Source organism: Fringilla coelebs (assembly GCF_963513975.1).
Source record: "Fringilla coelebs genome assembly, chromosome: 5".
NCBI lineage: Eukaryota > Metazoa > Chordata > Aves > Passeriformes > Fringillidae > Fringilla > Fringilla coelebs.
Window position 1 is genome coordinate 69,467,763 of NC_140033.1, and position 27,867 is coordinate 69,495,629.

The 27,867-nt window shown below is 41.4% G+C and overlaps 1 protein-coding gene across 1 annotated transcript in view; it reads left to right on the top strand.

Moving 5' to 3' along the window:
- PTPRO (protein tyrosine phosphatase receptor type O) overlaps positions 1 to 27,867 on the top strand; it is a gene marked incomplete at both ends in the record, with an annotated part of 143,867 nt that overhangs the window by 67,079 nt on the left and 48,921 nt on the right. The window contains 5 exons of the mRNA XM_084205928.1: positions 12,182 to 12,455; positions 21,773 to 21,931; positions 23,711 to 23,863; positions 25,848 to 26,297; positions 27,189 to 27,350. Coding sequence (XP_084062054.1) covers positions 12,182 to 12,455; positions 21,773 to 21,931; positions 23,711 to 23,863; positions 25,848 to 26,297; positions 27,189 to 27,350 — 1,198 coding nt within the window. The remainder of the gene's footprint in view (positions 1 to 12,181; positions 12,456 to 21,772; positions 21,932 to 23,710; positions 23,864 to 25,847; positions 26,298 to 27,188; positions 27,351 to 27,867) is intronic.

Genomic DNA, 27,867 nt, shown 5'->3' on the forward strand with positions numbered 1-27,867 from the left:
CCAAGATTTCCCCAGCTTCTCTTTTTACATGGCCAATACTAGGGCACTGCTGCTCTTTGGAGCATGCTCTCTAGTCTTTGGGTCTAATTTTCTTATTTATGTAGACATTCTGTGCAGCTTCACAAGGATGTTGATGCTTTTTCCCTGTCTGCCTTTTTGGTATGCAAAGTGTGAGGACTGAATGAAGAGCTCACAGGGCTAATAAGGCAAGAAAGGAGAATACTGTCAAACTGATTACAGTTTATTCATAAACATGCAAATACTTAGTGCAAGCATGAATGTTCACTTTCACATGCATGCTTTAAGAGCTTGCAGCAGCAGAGATAAGGACAGCATGGCTAATTTTGTTGCCATAGGTAAACACTTTTTTTTTTTGTTTGTTTATAGACTGAGCTATGCCAACTGATTGTGTTTATGGTTCTAATCCTCGTGGTAATTTAAGTCAGTTTTGCCTGGTGCCTGAGCTCAGTGCAGAGCCTATTACTGGTGTTTCATTAAGCTGTGGAGAAACTGTTGCTTGGAAATGACTTTTGCTGCTGTGAATTGCAGGGAGCTCAGGGTGCTATTGGGTGATGAGTTTCTCTTCTGCTGTGGGATGCAACAGGTGGGTCTGGGACTGGTCTCATGTGGTTGTTTCTAATTAATGGCCAATCCCAGTCCAGCTGTCCAGACTGTCTGGGTCAGAGACAAACCTTTGTTATCCATTCCTTTTCTATTCTTAGCCAGCCTTCTGATGAAATCCTTCCTTCTATTCTTTTCGTATGGTTTTTAATATTTTATATATATATATATATATATATATATATATATATAAAATAAAATAATAAATCAGCCTTCTGAACATGGAGTCAAAATTCTCTTCCCTCATCCTGGGACCCCTGTGATCACTGTCACAAATGGTGACCCCAAGTGAAAAAACCACCAACGCGCCCAGAGCTACAGCACTTGATGTAAACTATTGCCAGCCACAAAAACAGAACCCCAAAGAAACACCACCAGCCTTCTTCCTTCTCTGCTGCTTTAAATTTCTGAGGGCTGGTGGGAAGCAGCTTGGGCAGGAGGAGGCAAAAATTGCATCCAGAATAAACCTAGGCTGAGAAACAGCAGTGTAGACTGATCCTGGAAGTAAAGAGCTTTCTCTGCTGCATGAGCACACTGGAGCGGAAGGGGAGAGAAAACTGAATGTGGTCAGTGGGGACCTGGCAGGGAATAAGTAAATAAAGTGATTAAAATTTAAAAGGGCTATAAATAACTAAGAGAAAGCACTCATTTGGCTTGGAGATGAAGCTGCTTCTGTTACCACCGGGGCTCAGTGCTGCCAGTGTGCCTTTTCTTACATCTTTCTGTTGTACTTGAAGGGCCAGGTTGTGAAGGTGGAGAGGCTTGAGGTTTTAACTTAACATTAAAAATACCTTGGTGCCCAGTTCTGGCTTTTTGAAGGATATTGTAGATATTTATCTGTGTTATAGCACACCATATACATTTACAGAACTTTCCTTGTGGCTTTTTATGGTCACATTTAGGAAAAAAGAGCCATGTCTGTTTTGTAATCCTAACGTACAGGCAGGTGTGCCCCCAGGAGGATCATGAAAATATTTTGGTGCATGAAAATATTTTGGGTAAGACCTTAGGCAATGCATGTATTGCATGAATTTGAAGTGCAAGGTTGATGAGATGGAGATTTGTATATTTACACTGCAGTTCTTGAGAAATTGCCACACTAAGACCTGCAAATGGCAGTCAGACAACCAGGCTAAATGTATTTTTGCTTGGTTTATATAGATATAATTATATATTATTTTATATATAATTATATAATTATTCTATATATATTATTTATAGAAAATGCAGAATGACCAATGCTTATGTATGGAAGTACCACTTACTGTGAGTTAAATAGAAGACAAAAGAAAAAAAAAAATCCCTGCCATCATCCTTCATCTTTATCCTTCCCTTTCACTGGTAACAAAAATACTTCATGAAATGGAAGAAAAAGAAAATTACAACATAAACAAATACATGGGGAACTCATATCTAGAAGGTGACTAGGAAAGAAAATCATTATCACTTTCAAACTGTGCACATTCTTAAATGTCAGAATGATAGGATTGCATACTGCATTGTCTAGCAGCCTGAAAGCTTTTTATATTAGCAATGAGTTAATGCCTATGAAATAAAGCTCAGTAAATATTTACTGTGCTGTATGTCTGGGAAAGGTCATGTTGACTCATTTAAGGCCATGCTGTTTATAAATTCATCCTTTTCAGAAGACACTACAGAGGTTTAGCATCCTGAGTCAAAATGAGGAAGCAGCATTCAGAAAATTTGTATTTTTGTTTTACTGTCAATTCTACTGTAGGGAACAGACTCCTCATTGCCAATTTGCACACAGCCTTTTCTCAGCTGATTTCATCTCTCAGTTTATTAAGCCTTCTCTTGCCTGGCTGGCCATTGTCATGCCTGGGGAAAAGCTTTGTCAGGTATTAAAAGAGAAATATATGAAAGGAAGCTAATGGCAAAAGTTTAATTCTTTCATTTCTGCACTCTCAGGGTAGGTAGCTGCCAAAGCAGGCAGAGGTTTAGTGTGTCTGCTCTCCATGCCATCACTGCTGAGCCACCTCAGCCTGAGATATTAGGCTGATGAATGTATTTGTTGTGGTTTGGCTGCATCCCCCTGTTGGCCACTGAATAGCTGCCAAGTGTAAAACCCACATGACCACAGCAAGGAAAAATAATTTCTGTGAGGAGAACAGAAATTTCTGGAGGCTCAGCATCACCTAAGGGACCCAGACTTTTATTATTCTTTGAATGACTTTTTAGCAAGCTCACTTTGTAAAAGACTCTAAACAAATTAGAAGGAGGTTTCTGGGGGTTATCACTATTTGGCAGCTCCAGAAAAGAGTCCTTGATCTCCTGACTGATTCTTTGTACTCAGGGCCTGCCTGTGTCACAGAGGCAAAGGATTTATGGACATGCTTGCATCTTTTGCTGAGTAGGACCTTCCATGTGCTTAAAGTTATTTGCCTTGCTCAGTCAGGGCCATCATGCACTTTTATACTGCTGAAAAGGAGAGTAGCTAAAGAAAACTGAAACCTTATCATATCAATTTGGACCAAAAAAAAAAAAAAAGAAAAAAACTAGGAGCCATAATACATAAAAATGGCTTTAAAAATCTGAGTTGCAGCTGCCATCAAACCGTACACAGCTGTTTGTGCTCTCATCTGGCTCTTGGTGTTCAAATGGAAGGTGCACAGAGACAAGCAACTGCAGGAGGCAGCTTGTTTCAGGTTCAGTGGGTAAATCCAATTCTTCAGATCCCTCTCTCCCTACAGAGTACAGAGGGACTCTAGATGATGAGATTTGACTACACAGCCAATTTTTATCATGATAAAATGAAGCCAGATTAGTCCCACACTAAGCACAGAAGTCTCACCACAAAGTTCTGGCCAGCAAATCTTTGAGGTGTCCTCATTTAGGCCACAGCAGTCATTGTCCCCTGGGCTGCCTCCTGCTCTGGGCAGCTGGGGTGGCACTTGTGCATCTGGAAGGACTCTCCAGCAGCTGAGGGTCCTGGCTCCATTCCCTGAACTCTTTGAATTCTCTCCTCTCTTTCTCTTCCTTCAAGTCAGTCTCTGGCACTTGTGCTAAAAACAAAATGCTTGCCACACTACAACAAAATAAATCCTGCTGGAGCTGTCCCTGCAGGGCAGGGGGGTGGTGACAGGTTCTGAGCTTTTGCATCATTGGAGTTTGGGGTGTTTATGACTCCTGAGCAGTGCACTGCCAGCGTGACAGAGCGTTCTTCTGTGGGTATGGACTTAGCAGATTGCTACAAATGGCTGAGCTGAGCCTAAAGCCATGCTGGAAATGAATGGACAGTCAGGCTGGAGCTGCAATGGAAATGTTCTGTGTGGGTTTGCAATTGGCCCTGTGCTGCACAAAGAGTGACAGAGCTCATCTCTTGCTAGTAATCAGGGAAATGGCACTGTCAGCTGGCTTCCCTTGGAGCACAGTTCAGAAAAAAAGCAAAAAAAACCCCAAAACCCTTACCAAGCAAAACAATCAATCACACTCTTATACACACACACTTTACCACAGCAAATACTTCAGCAAGAAAAAATACCATTCATCTGCAGAAACTGTATATAAATAACAAGAGAAAATCTCAGCAGCTTGTCTGTTCATCTCTTGCCAGCTTAGAGAGCACAGGGACACCACAGGGTAATCCAAGTGCAGAGCATCAGGTTCCACTTGGATCTGGAAGCAAAATAAAGCTGTGCTTGAACCTGAGTGAACAATCTTTCTGGGATAGCCACAGCCACATTATGGTTAGGGCTCAGGAAGGAAGGTTAGTGAGCATGGAATATGAAAACTGCTGACCTGGGTTCAGACTTGGGTTTTCCAGACCTGCCATGACCCCTGTGACCAGTGAAGAAAGGGTGGTGGGTGATTGCAGCTGTTTTTTCTGGGCAGCTGAGAGGTAGGAGAATAAAGCAGACCACTTGTTTAAGGTGAGCATCAGACCAATGTGAAATCACAAAATCAGTTTTGGAACAGGTTTTGGTTTGGATTTTTTTTTGTTGGTTTTTTTTGGGTTTTTTTTTTTGTTGTTGTTGTTGTTGTTGTTTGTTTGGAGGGTTTTTTTGTGTGTTGTTGTTATTGGGTGGGTTTTTTTTCGAGTTTTGTTTGGGGTTTTTTTTTTTGTAGGTTTTGTTGTTGTTTTTTGTTTTGGTGGGTTTTTTTTATGAATGCATCCCAATTTCAAATTTCAAACACTCTCTAGTAGTCTCAGAATTTTGAAAATACTAAAGGGCGCTTTGGTGACTAATCCCCTTTAAAAATATTTGCAGATGTGGAACAAAGAATTAGGATTCTGGAATAAGACCCATCTACAAGTAAATTCATTGATCTCTTATTATAGATCAACATGGGGGGGAGAGAAAGTCTGGTTCTCTTCCACAATTTTCCCTTACCTTGCTTGGTGATTACAAATTAATTTGATAACCACTTTGGTCTCCAATTTTTCTGGCAAGTGAGAACTCTTAACTCCCTCCCAGCTGTGCTCTTTATAGATAATGCAAGCAGCAAAGCATTTTATTCTGCCTTTAAGAGCTAACTCTCTTGTGCACAAGTGAAGGGTATATATGCACCCTATTAATTTAAAATTGAGGCATTTTCCACTCTTGTAGCCCCCACCAGGTCAGTCTGTAGCCCTCTGTCATACTCCCAGGTGCCTCCAGTCAGCTCAGCTCAGCTGCACAGCCCTGCTGGAATTGTTTTCTCATGATGCAACATCAGCCTTCCCATTCTGTTGAACACCAAGAATTTTTTGTGTCAGTTCCTGAAAGTGTCACCTTTCAGCATCAGAAGCTTCTGTTACAGACTTCCATTATTGGCAGAGGTGAATCTAGAGTTTTGGAGCTGAAGGACTGAATGTGAATGAATTTATCCTTCATCACCCAAACCCACTCCTCCAGGGTGTTCCCTCGTCTCCCAGCAGGGCGTTTTGCAACACTTCAGAGATTGTTCCTCACCATGCAAGGAGAGGCTTCTTTCCAATCATCAAATTCTTCAAAATCTGCCTGATTTTACTGCTCACTTGTTCTCTCCCTTCTCCTTCAGCCTTGTCATGGGGGGATCTGTTCCTCCTTCCCCCTGGGATGGGCGGTGAGCTGCAGTTGCAGGGGGAAGCTCTGCCATGAGAGCTCTCACTCTTCATTGCTGGATGGTGTGCATGCTCTCAGGATAATGAGGACATGGAGTTTAATCCTTCTCCTCCTTTCCCCCTGCTTGTTCTTTTGTGGAATTTAGCAGGGGATCCAACCAACACCTCCCACCTGGCACATGCTCAGCTCTGATTATTTTGCCATTGGTTCGGGCAGAAGTTTGCTCTCGTTCTTGTCCCAGGGAACTAGGATTGACTGGAGAAGAGCCCTTTTGGTAGAATTAAGGGATTTGAGGCAGTGTGATCTGCTTCCTGTGCCCTTTTTCATTTTCTGTTATTCACATCCAGGCTCAAGAGGGAAGATGCATTTTAATTAAAGCACGAGGTTCATCTGGCATGTGTTTGGTTACATCCACAAGGGATGGCTAAACTTTAATTGCAGAGGCTCCATAAAGATCTGAGTTGGAGGAGAGAAATCATATTTTCTTTCATATCAAAATCACATTTTCTTTCAGCAGAATTATGCTTTTTTTGACATAATTTTAGTACTAGGGAAAAGCTAAAAATCTAGAGTGGAGAGAAACCAAACTGTATCTGCCTGGGTGTGAATTCCTGCTGTATTTGGGGGGCACATGTGCAGTCAGGATCAATAACAGGGAGAAATGCCATCCTGGAAGCCCTAACTTAGTTTTAAACTTTATTAACAGAAAGGCCTCTGAATCACTGTGCTTGGGTGTTGCCCTCTGCACTAACAAGATGGGCTAGAGATATATATTTAGGAATAATTTATCAAGTGTTGGGCATGTTAGCAGTGGGATACATTAGATATAAGCCTTACTGAAATTGGCATTCTGGAATCTACTTAATGGTGTTGTAGTAGCAGTTGATTGTGTGAAGAAATATTTCCTTACAGGTAATTAACTTCAGAATGGCAGCAAAACATGGTGGGTTATACAAACCATAATGATGCTTGCTTAGAAAAAACCCACCCCCATGTTCTGCATTTGTGGGCAGAGATGGGAAAAATACTCATCCCTTTAGAGCTGTCTCCCAGAGCAAAGAAATGTGGAAGCTCATTTATAAAATATGACCAGAGGATTGTTATTACTGGCTTTTTGAGACTCAGAATAGCAACAGGGCTGAGGACACTATTCATAGAGCAGAATGCCAGAAATGATGTGTTAACCTGAATCACAAACCATAAATTATTGAGAAATGCAGCTTTTGCTATCTTCTTACATGTTAAAATATTCCTTTTTGCATGGAAAATCTTAACTATACAGATTTGCATTTTTTCTTTTCCCAAGGAGTATTTCTTCTGAGGAGTGTTTATTAAGGGATGATCTGTGGGAAAGTGTAGATAAAAACACAAGCCTCAGAAATAAAGATCCTTATTTTCCAGAAGTCTTTACATTTCTGTCAGGAGGCTGTAACACTTTTGTTCACACTTTTGAAGATCGTGTCAAACAATTCTTCCCTCTTGCAGCCAGCACTGAAATCTGTGCCTGCTCCAGAACTCACTGGAACACGTGGAAAGCTTAGGATGTACTTCCCTAAGCTCTTGAAGGCTGTCTTTATGACATCCTTATATTTTGTTTATATTTTTTATTTTATTTTTGTTTATATTTTGTTTTGTTTTATTTTTGTTTATTTTTATTTTATTTTTGTTTCTATTTTGTTTATATTTTGTTTAAACCCTAGGAGCTAATAATGATAGTTGGCAATTCCAAGGAAGCATCTTTTGCAGTGCTATTTATTTCTTACCTGCTTTCTGTGGTTGTAGCACTGCAAGACTCTAGCAGAGGCCAAGATCCTGAAATCTGGATCCCAGTGCTCTCTTTTTTTGTAAGGCTTGGACTCACTGCACCCAGTGACAGAGGGCTGCAGGAATATTGCCAAGCTGGGACCATCAGCCCTTTGGCTGTTGAGTGCTTTTTCAAAATTAATTCCAGTCTTAGGTGAATCCACAGGTGTTCTGTCTGAAAAGGTCATCCTGGCTTAGTCATTCCTTTTAAGTGCCTAAGATTAAGTGAGATGAATCGTGGTGAGAATGAGTCATCTCATGATTTAGAATGAAATTAGCTTTATTGGCCACCAGGACAAAATATATCAGAGTGTAGTAGAATCACTCATGAAACAGTCAATGTTTCACCCAAGAGGTCTGGATATAGTAGTGTTCAATATTTTCTTGTACTTGCATGAATGTTATTTTTGTCCAAAATCTTACAGCAGGTGATCAGTATGGTGCCTGAGAAATAGATTCTTATGGCTTTAAATTTGGCTCCTGCTTACTTTGAAAATTCTGTGAATGCTGCAGGATTTGCTCTGTAAAAGCTGACAAAAGTCAGATTTGTTTGGGATTTTAGTTCCACTTGTCTGGCATTAGATAATAAGATGCAGTCACCAGTGCTTTAATTTTACAGAGCTGATGAGTGGCCACAGCTCCTCTTAAAGGCAGCAGAACTTGTAACTGCTTGCACTTCTGGTAATTGGGTTCTGGCACAATGTGTTTCAGAATGAGACATTCAGAAGCTAGAGTACTTAAAATCAGTAGTTGTTTTGCAGCTTTGATCTCTTCCTCATGTGTAAAACTCGTTCTGTTATATGGAAATAAACCAAGGATATAAACTTGTGAGAAGAGGACTCTGAGCTCTGCTGCACACCATTTATTTTCCTATTACTCTTTGGGTATTGTTTATTTGACATGGTGTATATCTCCTTGCCTCCCCTTCCTTTTTATTTTAATTGGGACCTGGTTATTGGCTGGAAATTCCACTAACATGACTCATCCCTGCACTGGAAATGGCTGTGAACAGGCTTCACATTGTGGGATTTACTCCCCCCCTCCCTTTTTTTTTTTTCTTCCAAGTGCTTTATCGTGGCACGAGCTTGTAATAATAAACTAGGAAGGAAGTTGGAGCTAATCATTTGGTTCTGAATGCACAAGCCCTGCCAAATTTCCCCACAGGCACGAAACAGCCGCTCAAGCTGTGACACCAGCAAATTAAATCCTGGAGGTAGCTGACCAGAAGTAATGAAATGTGTATTTACCATACTGATGCTGTCAGTCTTAAGACACACTGGCTTTACAGTCTAGTTAAGTGGGGCACGTTTGTCACTTCCAGTGCTGCTTAGAGAAAATACTCAGCTTTTTTTCTTAGCCTTCTTTTCAAAATCACAAGCCCAGGGGTCCTGGTAACCCTGACCTTGTACAACCTGAAGGAAGGATGGCCAGAATGGTCTGTTCTTTTTAAAACATATTCCAAAGGAGATAAATTATTTAGTCTCATGACATGTTAATTGCCAATTCTTTTTATTGATCTCTGATCTGCCACTCCAGTCTTAGAAGATGAAATTAAAGGCTAAAAGTTACTTCAAGGGCCAGTGGATAACAAAGAGCAGATGTCTGCCCCATGCCACGTGTCCCCTGCATGCAGCAGCTGGAAAGCACACAGAGGTGTGGAAGAGGGACACACCATCACTGGAAAGGGGCCACTCCAGAGAGGGATGCATCCTGCAGAGGAGCACAGGGCTGCTAAGCAGATGGCCCTCAAAAAATGCACCATGGCAGCAGAGCTTCCAAAACATCTGGACACAGGCACCACCTTGATGAGGGAAGCTGTCATTTCACAGTTCCCACGTGCTTAAGGTGATGGAGCACTCAAAAAAAGCTATTTACCCCAGGCAGGTGTCATAGGCAACAGTAGGAAATGTCTGAGAGTTTTATTTAGCTGGCAGAAGCATTCCATGCTGGTTGTGTGGGAGCTGTGGAAGAGGGCTTGGGAACCATTTGCTGAATGGTCCTTGCTGTGGATCCACAAAAACATTGAGGGGGGAAAAAATAAAAGCATGGTCTTCATCATGGTTAACACAATACCCATGGAAGAATCAGAGAGTAAAATCACAGCCCATATGAGCATTGCCTGATATCTAATTATATCCTAGGAATGTCCATGACTCTGCAATTATATGCTTAATTTCCAGCTGTACTTGATTAGCATAGCAATTGATTTATAGTATCCAGCCAGAAGGAACTTGCTTTGAACTGTTTGTTGGCACACATAAACTCATTTGGCTCTTGGGGCTGGTTCTCTGTAGCCAGGTGGGCACGTGGAGTTAGAGCAGTGTCGAGGCCAAGGGAAGAGTCATTTCAGAAACAACACCATTATTTCTCTTCTGGTGAAGCATTCAAATGCAAGTCTGTGGAAAGCCAAAACCCCCAGATTTCTGTGGGGATTACACCTGAACTGCCAGCTTAGTGTGTAGAAATAACCTTGCTGAGTCCTTGCTTGGTCTTGGGAGACAACCACGGCTTCTGTGATACAGCAGTGCTTGTGCTTCTGGAAAGCCAGGTCACCTGTGCCTTCCCTCTCCTGTCCTCCCACCCCAGGAGGGCTGAAGTAGGATTGATTCCACATTTTCCTAGTGGAAAGAAAATAGGGAGGAAGAAGGATAAGCCAACCTCTACTTGGTTTTGACCAGATCTAAGCATAATCCCCAGTTAAATGTTTGAGTCTGTGTGAATCCAAATGCTAGGCTGGGATTTAGGGCAAAATACAGCCACTTGGCATGTAGAATTTTGATCTACTCAAGGGTAAGCCTGTTGAATTCAGCTCAGCCTGAGGAAAACACATGGAAGCTTTTTTTGCAGTTGTAGTTTTACATTATAAACCTTTTGGAGCAATCATTTTGCCATCTGTGAAAAATTACCCAGACTTCCATACCCAAATATTCTCCCACTGATAACATTGGCAGATACAATTTTAACAACTTGAAAGTAATTTTTTAAGAGACTAACTAAAGCAAGCCTCAAGTCAGCAGCTGAAGTTGCATTACCTCTGTTTTTAATCTCAGGCTTGGAGCTGTCTAGACAGGTTATCCTCTTTGGGTTGGACTGATTATGTGCTTTGTGCCTTGTTCTCCTCTTGGGTCAGATGGGAGGCTTTGTTTAGGGGCTCTGTCTCAAGCCTGTGGCTTTGCCTCTAGGGTGGTACAACCTTAGGTACACTGTAAATGTCAAAGCCCAATGATAATGTCATCAATACATGTAAAGGCAAACTGCTGCTGGTTTAAATTTTACACTCCTAGAACCAATTATTTATTCTTGGCCGGTTTATTTCTGTTGTTATTTATGTTGTGGTTTTTTTTTTTTTTTTTATTCTTTTCTTTTTTTGAGGTGTTTTTTGAATGCCAGGAGTTGGCAACTCTAGATGCATGACTTTCAAATAGAAGTCCTGGTTCTTGCAGCATAAATCCCAGAAATATTGTTTTCATGGGAGAACAAGCACTAAACAAAACCACAAGAAAATAAGAGGTAGTCAGGCTGCTAGAATTAATCTCTGAAGGAGGTCTCTAGCTTTCTCTGATACAGGAAAAAACTTGATCAAAGAAGCTGCAAACTAGCCTTGCTTTTCCACCTTTCCCTGAGAGCTCTCAGCCTGTGAAACATGAAGGAAAAAAATACTGTGGAGTTGGGAACTGAAAATACCAGATATTACAGTTTTCATGGGGGGTAATTATAAGCTGTGGTGTGGTCTAAGAAACAAAAAGGCAACTCTTAAAGTAACCTTGAACTTTTCATTAATTAGCATGAATCTGTTTTGAAATTCCTGTAGAGAACAAGTGCTTCTCCTGACAGCTGGTTTGAAATTAATAAAAAGGAAAGTGTTTTCAGCTGGCAATGGCTTAACGCGCTCATGATACATGAAAACAAGGTTAAATTGCTCCTTTTTCTCTACTTCTAATAAAAGAAATATTGAAAATTAAATGCTTAGGAAATAAAAAAGTGCCAGCCAAAACTATGGGCATAGTGGTGAGAGCTGCTTAGCACTTGGTACTTGCTGAAGTGGGCAAGTATGGTTAATGCAATACCCATTTGGAAAAGCTTAGGCAGTGCCCAAAATTATTCTTCAGTTGTTGGCTTTCAGAGTATATTGTGTTGAGGAATGTATAATCCTGTTTCTGCAAGAGAAGAGTCTTGATTTAATCACCTCTTTTTTCTTGGGTATTTAAATGGCGTTGAGGCTTTTTTGGAAATCCTCTTGCCCTGATACCCTTTACAATCTCATCCTTCTTCTGCTCTACTTCACCTTCCCTCAGGAAAGGATGACAGGGGCTTTATTCCTCAGGATGTAAGGAGTGGAGTATGTGGAGTATCAGAAAACACACAGCAGGATCCAGCCCCTGCTGCAGAGAGACTGGCCTCAGATAATCAGATACCTGTGGGCTTTGGCTGACTGTGAATTGCAGCCTGAGATAATTGCTCCTGTTTGATGTTAACTCTCCAGTTGAATATAAGACGTAACTATTGCAGATATGACGATCTTATGAATAACCAGGGAAATAGGTGAAAGTAAAATACTAGATTTTACCTCAACAGACTCTTTATTCTTGTTTTGTAGAGTGCAGAGCCCTTCCAAGTTTTGGCAATAGGAGTATCTTATGAATAACAAGGGAAATAGATGAAAGTAAAATACTAGATTTTACCTCAACAAATTCTTTATTCTTGTTTTGTAGAGTGCAGAGCCTTTCCAGGTTGCTGTCCGAGAAGACAATTGTATCATTGTGTCCCTGGAGGCGTCAGACGTGGTGAGCTCATCCTCTGTCTACGTTGTGAAGATAGCTGGAGAATCCAAGAACTACTTTTTCCAGTTTGATGAATTCAATAGCACTTTACCTGCCCCTGTGGTTTTTAATGCCAAATACCATGGCCTGTATTACATAGTGACTCTCTTGGTGGTCAACTCAAATATGGTTTCCAAGTCAGCAAGATCAATCACTGTGCTAACCAGTAAGTAACAGCTTATTCTTCTTTTCTTCTCTTTTGTGTCTGTGGCTTTTTTTTCCAGAAGTTCTTCTTGTGAAGAAAGTTGGTTTGTTTATTTTTAATGGGTTCTGGTTCTGTGTAAGATGCATCCCTGTGTGAGAACAGTAGGGAAGTCTTGACAAGGTGTGAGTGAAAATTCACAAGGTGTGGGCACAAAGAAAGGAAAGGCTGGAAGTGGCCCCTGGCTGGCCCTTCCGGAACCCTGAGGTGTAACAAACCAAAACAGTGGGATGAATGAACCCCCCTTTTTGGATGTTCATCCCAAACCCTTCTAACCAGGAGTTCCAAGCATCTAGTAAGGGTCATGGCAGGTGCTGACTGACACTTCAGTGTAAGTGCTCCTCTTATTAAATGAGTTTTATTCTGTTTTAAATGCTATAACATCGTTCTTTGACAGCTAATATGTGGAAGCAATACCAAACTTGGAAAGCAGACACCAGTCACCAAAACCATGTGTTTCTGCCAGTACACCTGAAGGTGTTTGTGATGGAGAACACATTTGTAGTAGCCTGTCTCTTACTATTTCCAGGTGCATGGATCCTGTGGGAGACGTGATTTTGTTTGCTCTCTCACTCTACAAAGCACCACTGATTTCCAGCTGTGCTTCTGGCTCTGAGGTTCCATGTGCCAGCCTGGAAATTGAAAACAATTTGTAGAATAGAAAATTATTTCTTCATCTGGAAGATGGCAAAAAAATCTGTTTGGACAGAGCCAAACTAATTTTTCAGATTTTTTTTTTTTTGTTTTTTGTTTCGTTTTTTGTTTCCCTAAATGGCACATTGGATTGTGTGGGTAGTTTTAGTTGTATTAGATCTGAGGAATTGTTTGTGTTACATTTGAGGAATTTTTATTATTTTCTGTTACCTGTATTATTTTGTCCATGAGGAAACACCATCCACAGTAATGACATTCGAAGCATGGTAAAGTAGGTTCATAAATAGTGTCATCCTATTGAGCAAGAGCTTCTTTAATCTCAAAGATGGTTTCTTTTTAACAAGAGATGTAACATCCAAAAGTTTACAGCATAATGGAAGCTTTACCCTGGCTGTGCCTTACTCCCAGTAATGATACAGCTGCATAAATAGCATCATCCTGGGGAGAAAATTACATAATTGAGTGAGGTGCCTTAAGTTCAGGAGTAACGAGATTTTGCATCATCTATACATTCTTCAGCCTTCCCTTGGGTGCTCAAGTTGTGCCTTGATTAGGAAAACCATGAAGGGTCCCATGGGAAAAGTATCATGTTGTTGGGTAATGCAAGAACTGAACAATTTCAGTGTTCACAGGCAGCCTGAATTTCCTTTCCTTTGACTGCTTTAACCCTGCAAGCAAAGTAGTAATTTTAATCCAATTTTCTATTTTATGTTTGTTTCCTTCAAAGAAAATAATTAAAGCATCTGTTTTCATATACAACTGGAAGAAACACGCCTCACTATGCATTCTTAGCAGGTTTTGGCTGCTGCATTGTTGTTGTGCAGCAGAGCCCGTTGCTCTTTGCTTTCCAGAGCCCACGAGGGTCTCTGGTAGCAGGGAAGGTGTGATCCAGGCTGGCAGATGGTGCACACACTCCTGTGCTGGGAATCTCTGAAGGAAGAAGGAAGCCAGCTCCAGGCTTCCCATTTCTGGCTCAGGAGGTTTCCACAAGGTGTTCCTGGGAAAGTGTGAGGCTGGGGGCTCCAAGGGCATATCCTGCGTCACTCTCCCTCCTCCGAGGCTCGGTGGTTTCACCACTCTTGGGTTTTGTGTTGCTGAAATGGCTCCCAAGGTATTAAAGAGTCTTTTTTTCCCAGCCCAACGACCAAAGAAGTCGAGATTCCTCAGCTCTGGTTTTCAAGGTTGTTTGTTTTTCCTTATTTATTACATTCTTTTTCTGACCTGCTGAGATCTGTCTGGCAGGTCGGTCCCTGGCACACTGACCACCCTTGGGGTGGTGTTAACTTTTTGTACTAAGAACTACCTGTACTTTATTTACAATAATTTCCCAATACCTATCACCTATGTTAGACAGTCTGTCTCTGCTCTAAACCAACCCAGAAGTGTCACCATCACAGCAGAAGATGGAGGACAAGAAGGTAAAGAAGGAGGACAGGACACGCCCAGATTCCTCCACCTTGCCTCTTGAACCCCATTCTAAATCCCCAAAATTCTACTTTTTCACCCTGTGACAAATTCACTGTCATTCTTCTCAAACCCTTGTGGCTTGTAACTGCTGGCACAAGGTTGGTCATTGTTTCCATGGGCTAAAATCCAAGGCACAGGTGTCTTTGCTCCATGCCAAGGTCTCTGAGCCCCCTGCCAGGGTCTCGAGTACCCCAGGGCAGCCAGAGGAATTGCCTGGGTTCCAACACACCACCTGTCTGATGGGGGTGTGCTGGCAGCATCTTGGGGTGTCCTGCTGCTCCTCCAGACCTTGGAAGGATCAGTGATGGTGGCACTCAGCCAGTGCTGCCAGTGGGACACGTGTAACCGAGAGAGAACTGGGGATCTCTCTGGTTTTGCCTCAACAGAGAGACAACCACGTTCATGGCAGAGGAAGGGCAGTCCTGCAGGCAGCACTGGAGGATGCTGCACTCAACTCCAAAAGTAGGCTGCAAATTGTGAGCTTTGGGAGGGAAAGGATCCAATCTCCTCTGTGATATTTTCTGTCAGGCAGACTGAGGAGTGCTGGCTCTCTTGTAGCAGCCTTTGCTCCTAAGTTCATCTTTTGGAGCACAAGGCTACAGAACCAAAAGTAAATTTGGGATGAAAAGGCAGCCTGGCAGGGTGGGCTTTTGAAGGTGTTTCAATACTCTTCAGGTTTTGAGAAGAGGTCTTAAAACTCCTGTTGTGACCAATGGTTTCTCCTACAAAAATGCAGGAGGTGGTATTTTGTTTGTTGCTGGGTTTTTTCCCCCTCTTATTGGCATTGTCCACTGCCTGTTTTGCATAATTTTATGACTATCAATTAACTTGATTTTTTTTGGCAGATAATAATTAGGATAGATCTATATTTTTCTTTTTGCCCTACCCTCTCCAAGTGTTTAATAGTCTTGGTTTATTTAATCATGCAAAGACATGCAACTATCTAAATTTTTCCATCTATATCTTACACATGAAAGAATGGCACATTGCAATTAGCTTCCAGTGCCAAATCAATTCCTGCTCTAACTCCATTGGTGTCAGGAGAGCTTTACCAGTGGCAGATTGACCCCATTCATTAGGCTGCCACCAAATAAATCAAGCAGGATAGCCAGTAATGCCAATGGGGTTATTCCCAAGGCAGTGCTCATGAGAGCTTTTTTGGGATCTCCTGGAGACTGCAAAGGAGATCCCAAAAAGGCCTCCAGAATTTAAATGTGTGCTGGAGGTCTGAGTTTCACACAGAGCTGTGTGTACCCAAAAAGTGCTCATTAAAAAAACACCAAGGTGCCTCAAAGACATTGCCTACTTAGAAATTCAGGAAGAGTCATGAAAGATCTCTGCTTTCTGGTGGTAAATCCTGATGACATTTCCTTTCTCCTGTTCATGCCTCCCATCAATATGCTACCTCTAAGGGAATTGGCAAGAAAAAGCAAGAGAACGCATTTAAGAGAAGTCTTTTTACCCCTTTAAGGTTTCTGGCCAGAAAAGCATTGAAAAGCTAACAAAATATATATTTTATACATTATATAGAGTCATATATATGTCTATATATAAATATATATATATATATAATCTTTCATGTAAATATATGGACTGAAATATGTACATATAAAAATGCAAAATCATGCCATATAAATATACCTGTAGCATAAAATCATAGTATCATTAAGGTTGGAAAAGACCTCTAAGATCATCAAGTTCAACTGTCAAGTTCATCACCAGACCAAGTCCCCAGGTGCCACCTCCACATATTCTTTGTACACTTCCAGCGTTGGAAACTCAACCACTTCCCTGGGCAGATTATTCCAATGCCTGATCACCTTTTCAGTGAATTTTTTCTTCATATTCAATGTAAACCTTCTGATTTGTCGGGCACATTTTTCCCTTAACGAAGCCACCCTGGCTGTCTTGGATCACCTCCTTGTATTGCACCTGAGCATGTCACCCATGCACATGTTCATAAGTTCCTTTTGAGCATTCCATTGTTCATTTGGTCCTTTTCTACAAGACTGCACAGTTCTGCTTGTCTCTGATTTGAAGAATTTCAGGGTTTTCTCATGTTAATCAAAAATACCACAAGCTGTAGAATCTCCTCGTTTAGGCTCTGTGGTGCAGATTGTTGCAATGAAAAGGATGAGCTATTTGAAAACTCTTAGATAAGAACATGTAACGTGGAATTTTAGCACAAAATGGCCCCTTTTGCTTCTGATTCTGTAGCAAAGATGCGTTCAGCAAATTTGGCTCCGAACATCTCTGAAGGAGAAAAAATGGAAACCCTGACTGCTTTTAAAAGATCCTTGCAATGGTTTTGACAAGAATAGTTGTGAGACTCTCACCCTCCTGGCTAGATTCCTGTGAGTGCAATTGTGCTGTCAGAGTGACCTTCCTTCCAGTCTTCAGTCTAGGCAATGTTGAAGCAGTTCTGGTACCTAACACAACTGTTTCAGGCTTGCTTTCCTCTGCTCCTGGAGATTTGGCATTTAAACAGGGATGAAGTAACTCTGGAGTTTGTATAATTTATTTTGCATTTGAAATACTTGACTGAAAATTCCACCTCATTACTAATTGGTTTTAAAGTAGTTTATGAAATCAAGGAAGAGCACATCTGTAAAGTCAGTGACTGATATTCTCACTCACTCACCCTACATTTTCCCAGCTTGAAGCCTTATTTTATACTTCTCAGGGTGAGTCATACCCATATAGCATCTTCTTTTTTTTATTTTTTTTTTCCATATGCACTGTCAGCTTTACATTGTGAAGGCAAAAAATGTTTACACATTTGAAGGAATGGGGAAAGCAGAACATTGCAAACCTACTGTGTGCTGCAGGAAAAAATGTGTCTCTGCTGGGAATAGGAGAAATCTGGATCTGAGGATCTCTGGTGGTAATTAACAGCAGCTCTGCCTGGCTTTTATTTTAGCTGATGATTAGGAGTTCTGAGTGGTAAAATATCTCATTGTTTCAAAAGCTGATGGTTCTTTACATACATGGCTGTGAAATATATTCCCTTTAGGGGAAGTTCTGCCTCTGTGTCTCCTATAAAAATGTTCTCCTTGAGAGGCCAGCAGCTGCTGCCTGGGACTCTGATCTCCAGCCCTCAGAAAGTAATTGGCATTACACCCAGTTAATGCTCTGTTGTCGTTGTGCCAGATGCTGCAGGAAGTGATTCAGCAGGTCCAGTCCTTTCCCCTGGCTTGTTAATGGATCAGGGTTCTTTAACTCAGAGCTTCAGAGGGGTTTTTTCCTTAATGAAACGTGAAGCTTGGGCCCTTCATGTTTTTCTTTCTTAAAGGATGATGTGAAACACCTTTAAAAAGGCTGGTTATCTGTGGCAGCCCTAACTTTGAAATGTAGCTCACAATAGCACCTAGGTCCATTAGTGCTCATCTGCTCTCAGCAAATAAACAATGTTAGCCTCTTTTTAGGGTGAAAAGACTTCTCCATCAGAGTCAAAGAAACAGAAAGAACTGCAACCTGCTGGAATTTGCATTGTAGGGAGGGTTTAAACAATTGGCCTAAATCTGTTCAAGAACAATAGCTATGCCTTTGTTCTTGTGACAACATGAGTTTTTAGGTTGTGTCATCTTTTTATTTATCACCTTATGTGGCCATGGAGAAATTGCACTGTATGTCATCATTGCTCAGGTACTATTTTCACTTACATTCCCCCTTCATGAGCAGCAGCACAATAGCACTATTACTTATCATAAACTTGAACTTTGTGTTCCCAAAATATTGAACAAGAGCTTCCTTAATCTCAAAGATGGTTTCTTTTTAGCAAGACATAAAATATCCCAAAGTTTACAGCATAATGGAAGCTTTATCCTGGCTGTGCCTTATTCCCAGTAATGATACAGTTACATAAATAGTGTCATCCTGGGGAGAAAATTACAGAATTCACAACTTCTTCCTGTAAATAAAGGAAATTACCCTTGGGGGTTAGGTCACTCTGTTAATGGGGCATCTTTTTTATAAAAGGCACAACATGGAGGTAAATAATGATTAATCTGGGTTCCAGTGTGAGAAGCAACAGATCTCAGTCCCACAGTTAATGCTGGATTCAAAGCTACAGCAATTATCAATTCAATTTTTAGAGTGACCCAATCTGCACATATTGCAAACAAATTGATTTGGGTTGAAATATGGTACTTATTTTCACAGCACTTTTTTTTTCCCCCTGAATTGCAAATATTAATGTGTCTGACACAAACAGAATGCATTAATGGAGGATTTAGCATTCAGAATTTTCCAGGGCGTTGGAGGAAGATGTTAGGCACATTTATTATGCTGTCTTGGTGCTTGTGTAATGCAAGTTATATGCTAAATGCAAAGTGCTGGAAAGTCCAGGATAAACAGAGAAGTTGAGTATCCTGTAAACAGATAAAATGTGAAAGAAGCTGCTACAGGAGCAGCAGATTCTGAGGCACTAAGAAAAATGGCAAATTCAGGTCTTGATCCTGCAGTCTTGTCTATGTGTGTATAATACAATCTCCAAGTCTAAAAATAAAGAGATTGTAAGTGAAGAGGTACTTTAAACTATTAGAGGGACAGTGAAATGCTCTAAATCCCTTCTGTAATATGACTTCAACATAGTACAGGGCTTTTATAAAGCTCTAAGTATTACATTTCTGAGATTCCACTTTATTTAGGCTATTTCTTGACAGCCACTGACGAGCTGAATCCTAAACACTGAAAATAGCAAAATTAAAAAGACCAGACTGTTTATGCTCTGAATTATAAATACAGATAGTAAAGAGTGGCATTTTACATATTCTTTAATTTTAATAGCCCTAGGAGCAGTTAGTAAGTGAAAGACAGAACATGATGGTTATCTGCTGAGCGTTCTTTTAATTTCACAGTGTGCAAATAGCTTTTGATGTGAGGATTTGGTGCTGAAAGAAGAAAGATAATGGGAGGATCTTTAAATTGCATTATGTCACTCATGCAGCTCTGCTAACATCAGCCACGAGCAAGGAGAGGATAGTGAGAGGAAGACAGTGACACGAAAGAGAGTCTGTGGTGATTACCACTTAATTCAATTGTTGCTTAATTAAATCAAAGCATCAGGAGGAAAAATCATCTGGATTAAAAATGAATATAGCTTCCATCCTTTATTTGATTTGTTGTAGGAAGGAATAAATGGGGGTAATTGGATCACTGGCACAAGAAAGTTTCGGTAATTCTTTCAGAAATGAGGAGACCTCAGATGTGAATGAGACAGCAGGAGAAAGCCCAGGGCACACCCACTAATGGGGGAGATGCCTGCACGTAAGCACTGTGCTATTTAGAGATTGTTATTGACATTTAAACCACTCTGCTGTGCTGTGTGAGCTGTGATATGAACCCTCTGGCCATGTGGGGAGTCATTTCCACTCTTTATTTCGGAATAAGCGATGGCAGAAAGAAGAGCGTAGGCTTTGTTTCCTGTGCTCTGCTCTACTCCTGCTTATTTCTGGGCTATCATGAAATGTCAGCAGAATTTTCACAGATCCCCTCACTGAAATGCCTGTTGGTGTCTGTGGGATGGGGAGTTTCTCTTTGTGAATGGTTAGTGTACAAATATACTGATATTTATCTGATAGAGATAGTGCCATGAGAAATGGCTTAATAATCCCACACCATTGCATTTCCATGCTCTGGCAAAGTTAGAAATGATGACACACTGGTTTTGGTGAGAGATTTTGTTTGCATCTATGGTGTTATTCCCAGTTGTTGTTTCTTCTCTGTTTCTCATCACATCTAGAAACTTAGAGCTGTAGTGGAAATACTCTGCTGGTCATTTGGATTTAGTTTTCCCTTTCACTACAGTCTTGCTTTTCCATCTTTGATGAACCTACTCCACCTCCTGTGGGATAATTCCACTTTTGGTACTGATCTCCCATTTCTTCTGCTCTTTCTCTTGCCCATTGTGACTGTATGCTCTTTGGGGAAAAATATTTTATTAATTTTTCTCCAGGGCCTACAGCAGCAAAATTTTGAACTCAAACAGGTCCTGTAAGGCTGTGATAATCAACAGCCTGAATTTTGCAATCTGATCCCTTTAGTGTGCAAGAACTAAATCAACATGCTTATCTTTATAAGGATGTAGGCATAATTGCACTAACTATCTTTATTAAAATACATTACTGTGACAAATTTCAGCTAACGGTATAGTTGTTATATATATATATAAGTACAGTTCATATATATATATATATATAACTTGCTTGGACCTCTTAACCACAGGATAATTGGGTTGCTGTCAATTTTTTTCTTGCTGAGGAGAGCATGGAACAAAAAGTGTTCTTTCTTTTTCATTTTTCTTGGTGTTTTTTAATGAATAGAGAAGGCTGAATAAAAATGTGACTCTTATTGTCAGCAGCAATGCAGCAGTGAACTGACATGGCTTTCCTCAGCTGATGGAGATGCACTGGTGGATTTCAGATCACAGGACACAGGATATTTCTCTTTTTTTGTGGCCTACCTGTCTCTGAGTGCAGAGAGCAGCAGTTCCTGACTTACCTCCTTCCTGTGCACAGGCTTTCCCTGTGCCCTCCAATAAACCACTTTACTTCTCAGTTATTCAGCTGTAAAATAATGGTAGAGGTCCTGTTTATTTTGTAGAAGTTTGGTGTGGATGAACAGATAAGGATGGTGGGAATGGGGACTGTAATAAATGAAATAAAGAAATGTATAGGTACCAAAATAGAAAATCTTTATTCATGTAGCTTCCTGTGGCCATTACACTGATTATTTTCTCAGCTCAGCTTGAAAGCTCTGCATTTATGCTGAAGTCACAAACAGTTTCAAGTGTTGCTGGTTTTGTCTGGGCACTTCTACAAGATTGACAAATATTAAAGAGGAAACTGTTACTGAGGTCATAACTGTGAGGGCTTAAATAACAACTTTTTTTAAATGTCAAATAAGGATGTTTTGCTGTTAAAGCCTAAGTGTTAAGAAGATAAATTCTTTGAAGGGAGGGAAATATAGAAATACTGGCTTTGACAATGTCCCACACCTCAGTGAAACCCCAAATATCATCTGGTAGATTTAGGAGTGCCTGTGCCATACCTTCAAAAACATTTATTTTCGTTGATACTGTTTATGTGCAAAAAACTCAGTTTGCCTATTAATCTGCCCCTTTCTTCCTTTTTTTCCCCTTTTGTTTGTATGTCCTTTAGAACCACTTCCTGTGAGCAATGTTTCTATCTATGATTACAAGCCTTCTCCAGAAACAGGAGTGTTGTTTGAAATTCAGTACCCAGAGAAGTACAATGTTTTTACCAGGGTCAATATAAGCTACTGGGAAGGAAAAGACTACAGAACAATGCTCTACAAAGGTAGGTGGAAACTATTTCACCAAAATTTAATGCTAACTCTGCTGGAAACATCCAAAAAAGGGGCCTTAGATGGGGTTTTGACATGTATTTATATAATGATTTGTGCTTCTGGTAATGTGCTTTTATATTGTGAAGTAAGAGAGGAGTCTTTGAATTGAGCTGGTGCTTCAGTTGGGATTTTTAAATTGCTAGAATCCTAGTTCTAGTGATGTTCCCTTTCTTTTGGATTTTAGAGGAAGACTCAGTGGTCTGGATTTTTGTGTTCAGTCTCAAATTAGTCTGGGAAGGCATCCCCAGTCACTGGTGCTCAGTTCAAAGCCATGCAAAAGCTCCCAGGCTCTTCCCTCTGGCCAAGGTTCCCTCTCTGGTCTATGACTGATAGGGAAGCTCTGGGATGTCCCAGAGGAGGGAAACCCATCCAATAAAGCTGATTTTTGGCACGGGATCAAACCTGGTGGCTCTGTGTCACCCTGCAGTGACACAGGGCTGTGCTGTAGGGTACATCAGTGCAGCATTCAGTGTGTCCCTAAGCTGACAAACCCTGCTGCATCACAGGAATTTCAATGCTCCTAAAATAACCTCATCAAGGACAATCAATCTAGCAGTCTAGACAGTCAGCCTGAGCAAACAACCAACCTGAATGATCTAAACAAGAGCAAATTCTTCTTTTTTGATTTGTTCATCACTGAACCCTTTCATATATTTATTTACAACCTTTGCCCTGCAGTATAGCTTAAGCAGAGTGTCTGTCTCAGAGGTATAAATGGGACTATAAATGTCCTTTGGGAAGCACCCTAGGAGGTGAGGAAGGCACAAATATGCCTTGTAGACCCTGAAACCCCAATGGCTTAACATCCCATCGTGGCAGGAAAATCCAAAATCAAAATCTTTGGGCAATCCAGTAGGTGCTGAATTGAATTTTAGGCACTGAATTAAGGATCCCAGCCTTCTGACTGGTCATTGGAAACTCTCTTTAAAGTCAGCAGAGGGAGATACACACCTCCAGAAGGAGGTCAGGGAATTTGAGAGTCTCTTTGCTTCAGGACAAACTGGGGACAGAAATCCTCTTCTCAGGGCTGTAAAATGCCAGAAGTTAGGAAGGATAAAGTCTGGATTGTGGCACAAAATACAGGTGACCACTTTGCAGAGGACAAAAGGGACACCAGCAGTAATTTGTCTCTTCCACAGCTAATAGATGGTTCTGGGGGCTGTAATGCTGAAACTGCTGACAAATAAAAGAGTCAGCCTAAACGAGGAGATTCACTAATCAACTTGCACTCAGCCAAATAGCCCTGAGCAAGTTCTCTCCATCCCTCCTGTGTGGTGGATGTGAGCTGAGCCCTCAGCCCCACTCAGCTGCTCCTTTGAGCATCCCCCACCAGCGCCGGGCTCAGTCAGCAAAACACCAGAGAGGCTTTTGCGTGCGGCAGCTAAAGGTCTGCAGGAGCTGTCAGATGCTCTTTGAGATATCCCCTGCCACGTGGAGCAGGTTGCCAGATTCAGTTCCCTTGCCAGGGAAAAGCAGCTCATGTTTCTTGTGCTGGGCCTTTTTCTTTGGTCTTTCTTTTTTTCCGGTGGCAAAGCGGCTTTGACAGCCAGGAAAAGTGTTGGCAAACTGAATTATTACAATTTCATGTCTCAGAGCAGGCTGAAAAATGTTTAAACATCTAAAGCATTGCCCATTCACCATGTGCAGTCACATTATCAGAAAGCAAACATTTGATGCATTATCCACTTTTTTTTTTTCCCTTCCTTCTTTTCTCTTTAAACCTTCTGCAGATTTCTTCAAAGGTAAGACAGTTTTCAATCACTGGCTGCCAGGCATATGCTACAGTAACATCACATTTCAGTTGGTATCAGAAGCAACCTTCAACAAGAGCACGCTGGTGGAGTACAGTGGGGTCCAGCACGAGCCCAAACAGCACAGAACAGGTGATGAAAATTCTTCCACACCATTTCTTCCAAGTCTGTACTGCTGCTTTTCTTGCTGCTGTGGGGAGGGGACTGATCCCATAGAGAGAAGGGAGCAATCCTGGGAGCACAGGAGGGGAGGATGCTGTGGCTGTTCCACAGGCTTGTGTATGCTAACAGTGCAGAGGGAAATTTGGGTGAGTGTTTCTGTTATAGAGCTTGCTTCTCAGAAAATACCTTCTGCTTCACATGAGGCATCCTGGGCCTTGTGTGACTGTCACAGACATATTGTCTGAAAAATCCTTTCACTGGGATTTTTCTCCTGAGAAGTCTCAGAAAAGAAATGTAAATAATTATCTGATTGCTTGGAATGTGGTCTGGAGGTTGCTCACCAATGGGTGCATCTTTGATTGGGTCCATGTGGATTGTTTCTACTTGATGACCAATCACTGTGTGGGGACTCTGTTCAGTCACAAGATTTTATTATTCATTCTTTTCTAGCTTTCTGATGTCTCCCTCCTTTCTCTTTCTTTAGTGTAGTTTTAATATATCATTTTCTTTTAATATAATATATATCATAAAATAATAAATCAGCCTTCTGAAACATGGAGTCAAGATTGCCATCTCCTCCCTCGTCCTGGGGACCCTCAAACACCACCAGACGTGAGGAATGAATATTTATGCCACAGGAATAGCTGCACTGAGCAGACTATTGATCTGTCTGTGTTGGTCTGTCTCCTTGTGCAGTGAATCACAGCTGAACTGCTCGAGAGGACCTTCCTCACCGTGCACTTTTCCATCACGGAGAAGAATGTCAGAGCTGCCCGACTTGGCGGCCACTCTGTGCCCTGAAGCATGAACTTTTAATTTCCAAGACAGCAATGTTGCAAAGGCTGAAAATTGCATTTGTTCAGGGTCCAGAACTAATTTAATTTGGTCCTGGGATGGTGCCCAAAACTTTTTTGTTAATCTCTTGGACCTCAGACATTTATCAAGGTCCAAAGTGAAATGTACCAGCGATAAAATCAAAAGGCCAAATATTCAGATGAATACACTGGTGCTGCTCCATTGCCTTGGACAGAACTAAGCCAACTGGTGCCAGCTGAGTTCTGTCCTGAAGATCCTAAATATAGTTGTTGAGCTATTAAACCATAACCAACAGGATCCCTTTTTTTCTTTTTTTTTCCTGCTGCCCTCCCATGCCTCATTTTTCACATGAATGTAGAGTCTGGTTTTCCATTAGTGGCTGTGACTGGGATGGGAGTTGAACAAATTAGTGTGCTGTAAAGTGCCAGCTTAAAAGGTGCCAGGCAAAATTATTTGCAGAGGCTACTCACACTTAGAGTGTGTAAGGAGAGGCAGACAAGCAATTACAGTGAGACAGACAAAATGCTGTGTGTTCACCTCCTGGCATCAGCTGCAGGAACTTCTTTGCGTGCCAGGCTCTTGTCTTGTGGAGACCCAAATCTTAAGATCAAGCTTTCACAAATATTAAATTTTAAACTGATGTTTAATGCTTGTGAAAAGGTGGCTGCTAAAAGCATATGAAAAGCCCTACAGCAACGTCAAGGTTATTTTTTAGACATGAGCTATGCCATATATTTCTTTTGCATATGTTTCAATTCATTTCTACAGAGTTGGGCTTTTTTTCCATGATCGAGAACTTCCAGGAAGACACAATAAAGATTCACTGTTAAAAATTCACACCGGAGTAGCCTTGCTGTTATAATAGCACTAAAGTTTGATTTACTGTGACTTCACACCTGCTTTACTTCCTGGCATTCTTTATTGTGATAATGCTGTGAATCTATCTGTGAATTTACTCATCTTGATCCCACTACAGTCACTTCTGGTATATCTATGAGAATAGGCAAGAGACGGGAGGATCTTAGTAAGAAGTTATTTCAGACAATCCCTAGGAGAATGCTGTTTGTCTGGGGAATTAATACATTTAAAGGTGCCCAGGACACACTCATTAAAAGCCTATCCCTTGCTTCTCTTTTAGCTCCTTACCCACCCCGAAACATTTCTGTCCAGATCCTGCCCATCAACAGGAACAACTGGGAAGAGCACAGCGGGAATTTCGCCGAAGAATCCTTCATCGGGCCGCAGGAAATGATGAGGAAAGAGAAACCCAGCCATCCTTCTGTGAGCCCCACTGAAACCCCAGCAGCAAACTCCTCTGCAGCCTGGCTGGATGAGCCCTCCAACAGCAGCGAGTACGGAACCAGCTCGCAGCCGTCCTGGTGGTCCAGCGAGGCCGAGTCCTCCGAGGGGGAGGAGGAGTTTGTCAGCGCAGCTTCCAGGGATTATGAAGCCACTGATGCCACCACGGGGTCTGGCAGAGCCACAGCAGAGCCCCCTCCCTTCCTTCCTGTGCAGATGGTGCTCACCTGGTTGCCCCCCAAGCCCCCTACTGCCTTTGATGGATTCCACATCAATATTGAACGGGAAGGTAAAGCAGAGCCTGGCGCCCTTCTCGTCCTCCGTTTCTGTAATTCCACTGGTGGTTGGCTCCTCTGTGAATTATTAATTATCTTGTACTGTGCTTTAGAGTATTGCTGGCTGGGGACTATGTACAAATCACAGACAGGATGGGACTGCTGGGAATGTGCCTTGAGCTGTTTTATTTTCCAGCATCAGCCTCATTCCATGGGTATGACAACGGGAAGGTTCCAGCACCAGACCAAGAACTTCATGTTACAACTCACTTTATAAGTGTTTTGACCAATCACACAAAGCCAAAGCACATTGACAGTAGTTCCATCCAACCACTCTAAGCACAGGTACCTTTGGTTAAAAAATGCCTGATTATTTCCAATACAATACCTGCTTGTGAGCCTTCAAACACAATGCACAGAGCTCCATTATTAACCTTAAAACTTCCTAATATCTCCCTAGATATACTTTTCTGCAGCTATTATCCTTGCTTTTCTACTTTTTACATATTTTTTCTACTGGCCTATCTCATGGCTACTGCTCATCTTTAATCACTGCTCATCTTTAATCACAGTTCTCCTTTTTGCAGCTTTCCCAAAACCCTCAGATTTTATAAATTCTCACACAGAGGGCTTTGTTAGATCCCATGTATTTCTTGAGGAGTTTTTGCATTAAGCAGCATCTATTTCTGGCTGGGCAGGAGTAAACCACAGTTTGCAGTTCTCTTCTGTTAAACAAGATTTATACTGCTGTACGTATTGACACACTGTGTGGATAAAATCCTTTTGGATACCTTTTAATCCCACAGCTGAAACAGGATTAGCATTTCTGATGTAAATAATTCTTTTGGTGGCTGGAGCCTTTCAAATTTCAATTAATCCACACTTTTTTTCCCCTTCTGATTTAGAGAACTCCACAGAATTTTTGACAGTGAGTGAGGACACTCACAAATTTGTTGCTGAACTGAAAGAACCAGGAAAATACAAGTTGTCTGTAACAACATTCAGCTCCTCTGGCTCTTGTGAAGTTCGGGGAAGTCAATCAGCAAAAACACTCAGCTTTTACATCAGTAAGTATCACATCAAACTCATCTTTTTCTCTCTGAGCAACATAGCTGTGATGTACAGAGTTTGACCACTGTGGCATTTCTGGCACCTGCTGATGGATCACAAGGGTCTGTTCTTCTGGAATTCCTGGAATTCCCTGTGCCAGAGAAGGAAATAGAGTGCAAATATGTGAATATATTGCAACCTGCCTGGATGGGCCTTGGTTGTTCCATCTTGGCAGTCTTAGGATAGCAAGGGGTGTGATGGAGTCGGTGTTCAGAAGTGAAATGAGTTTCCCTTTTGCATCTCTCCCAGTGAGGATTTAACTCCAAGAGTTAATTTGGTGGTTGTAGAGAGCTTTGGAAATATTTAACTTTCCCACTCCTGGAGTATGTACTGTGTTAGGGATGAAGGGCAGCACAGGCTGAGAGTGTGGGAATTGCACAATTAAACACTGAACCCTGAAATTGAATGCTCTCTGAGAGAACACAGAGCAAATTATAGCAGATGAAGTGGTTCAGCCTGCTAAATTCAAAGAAG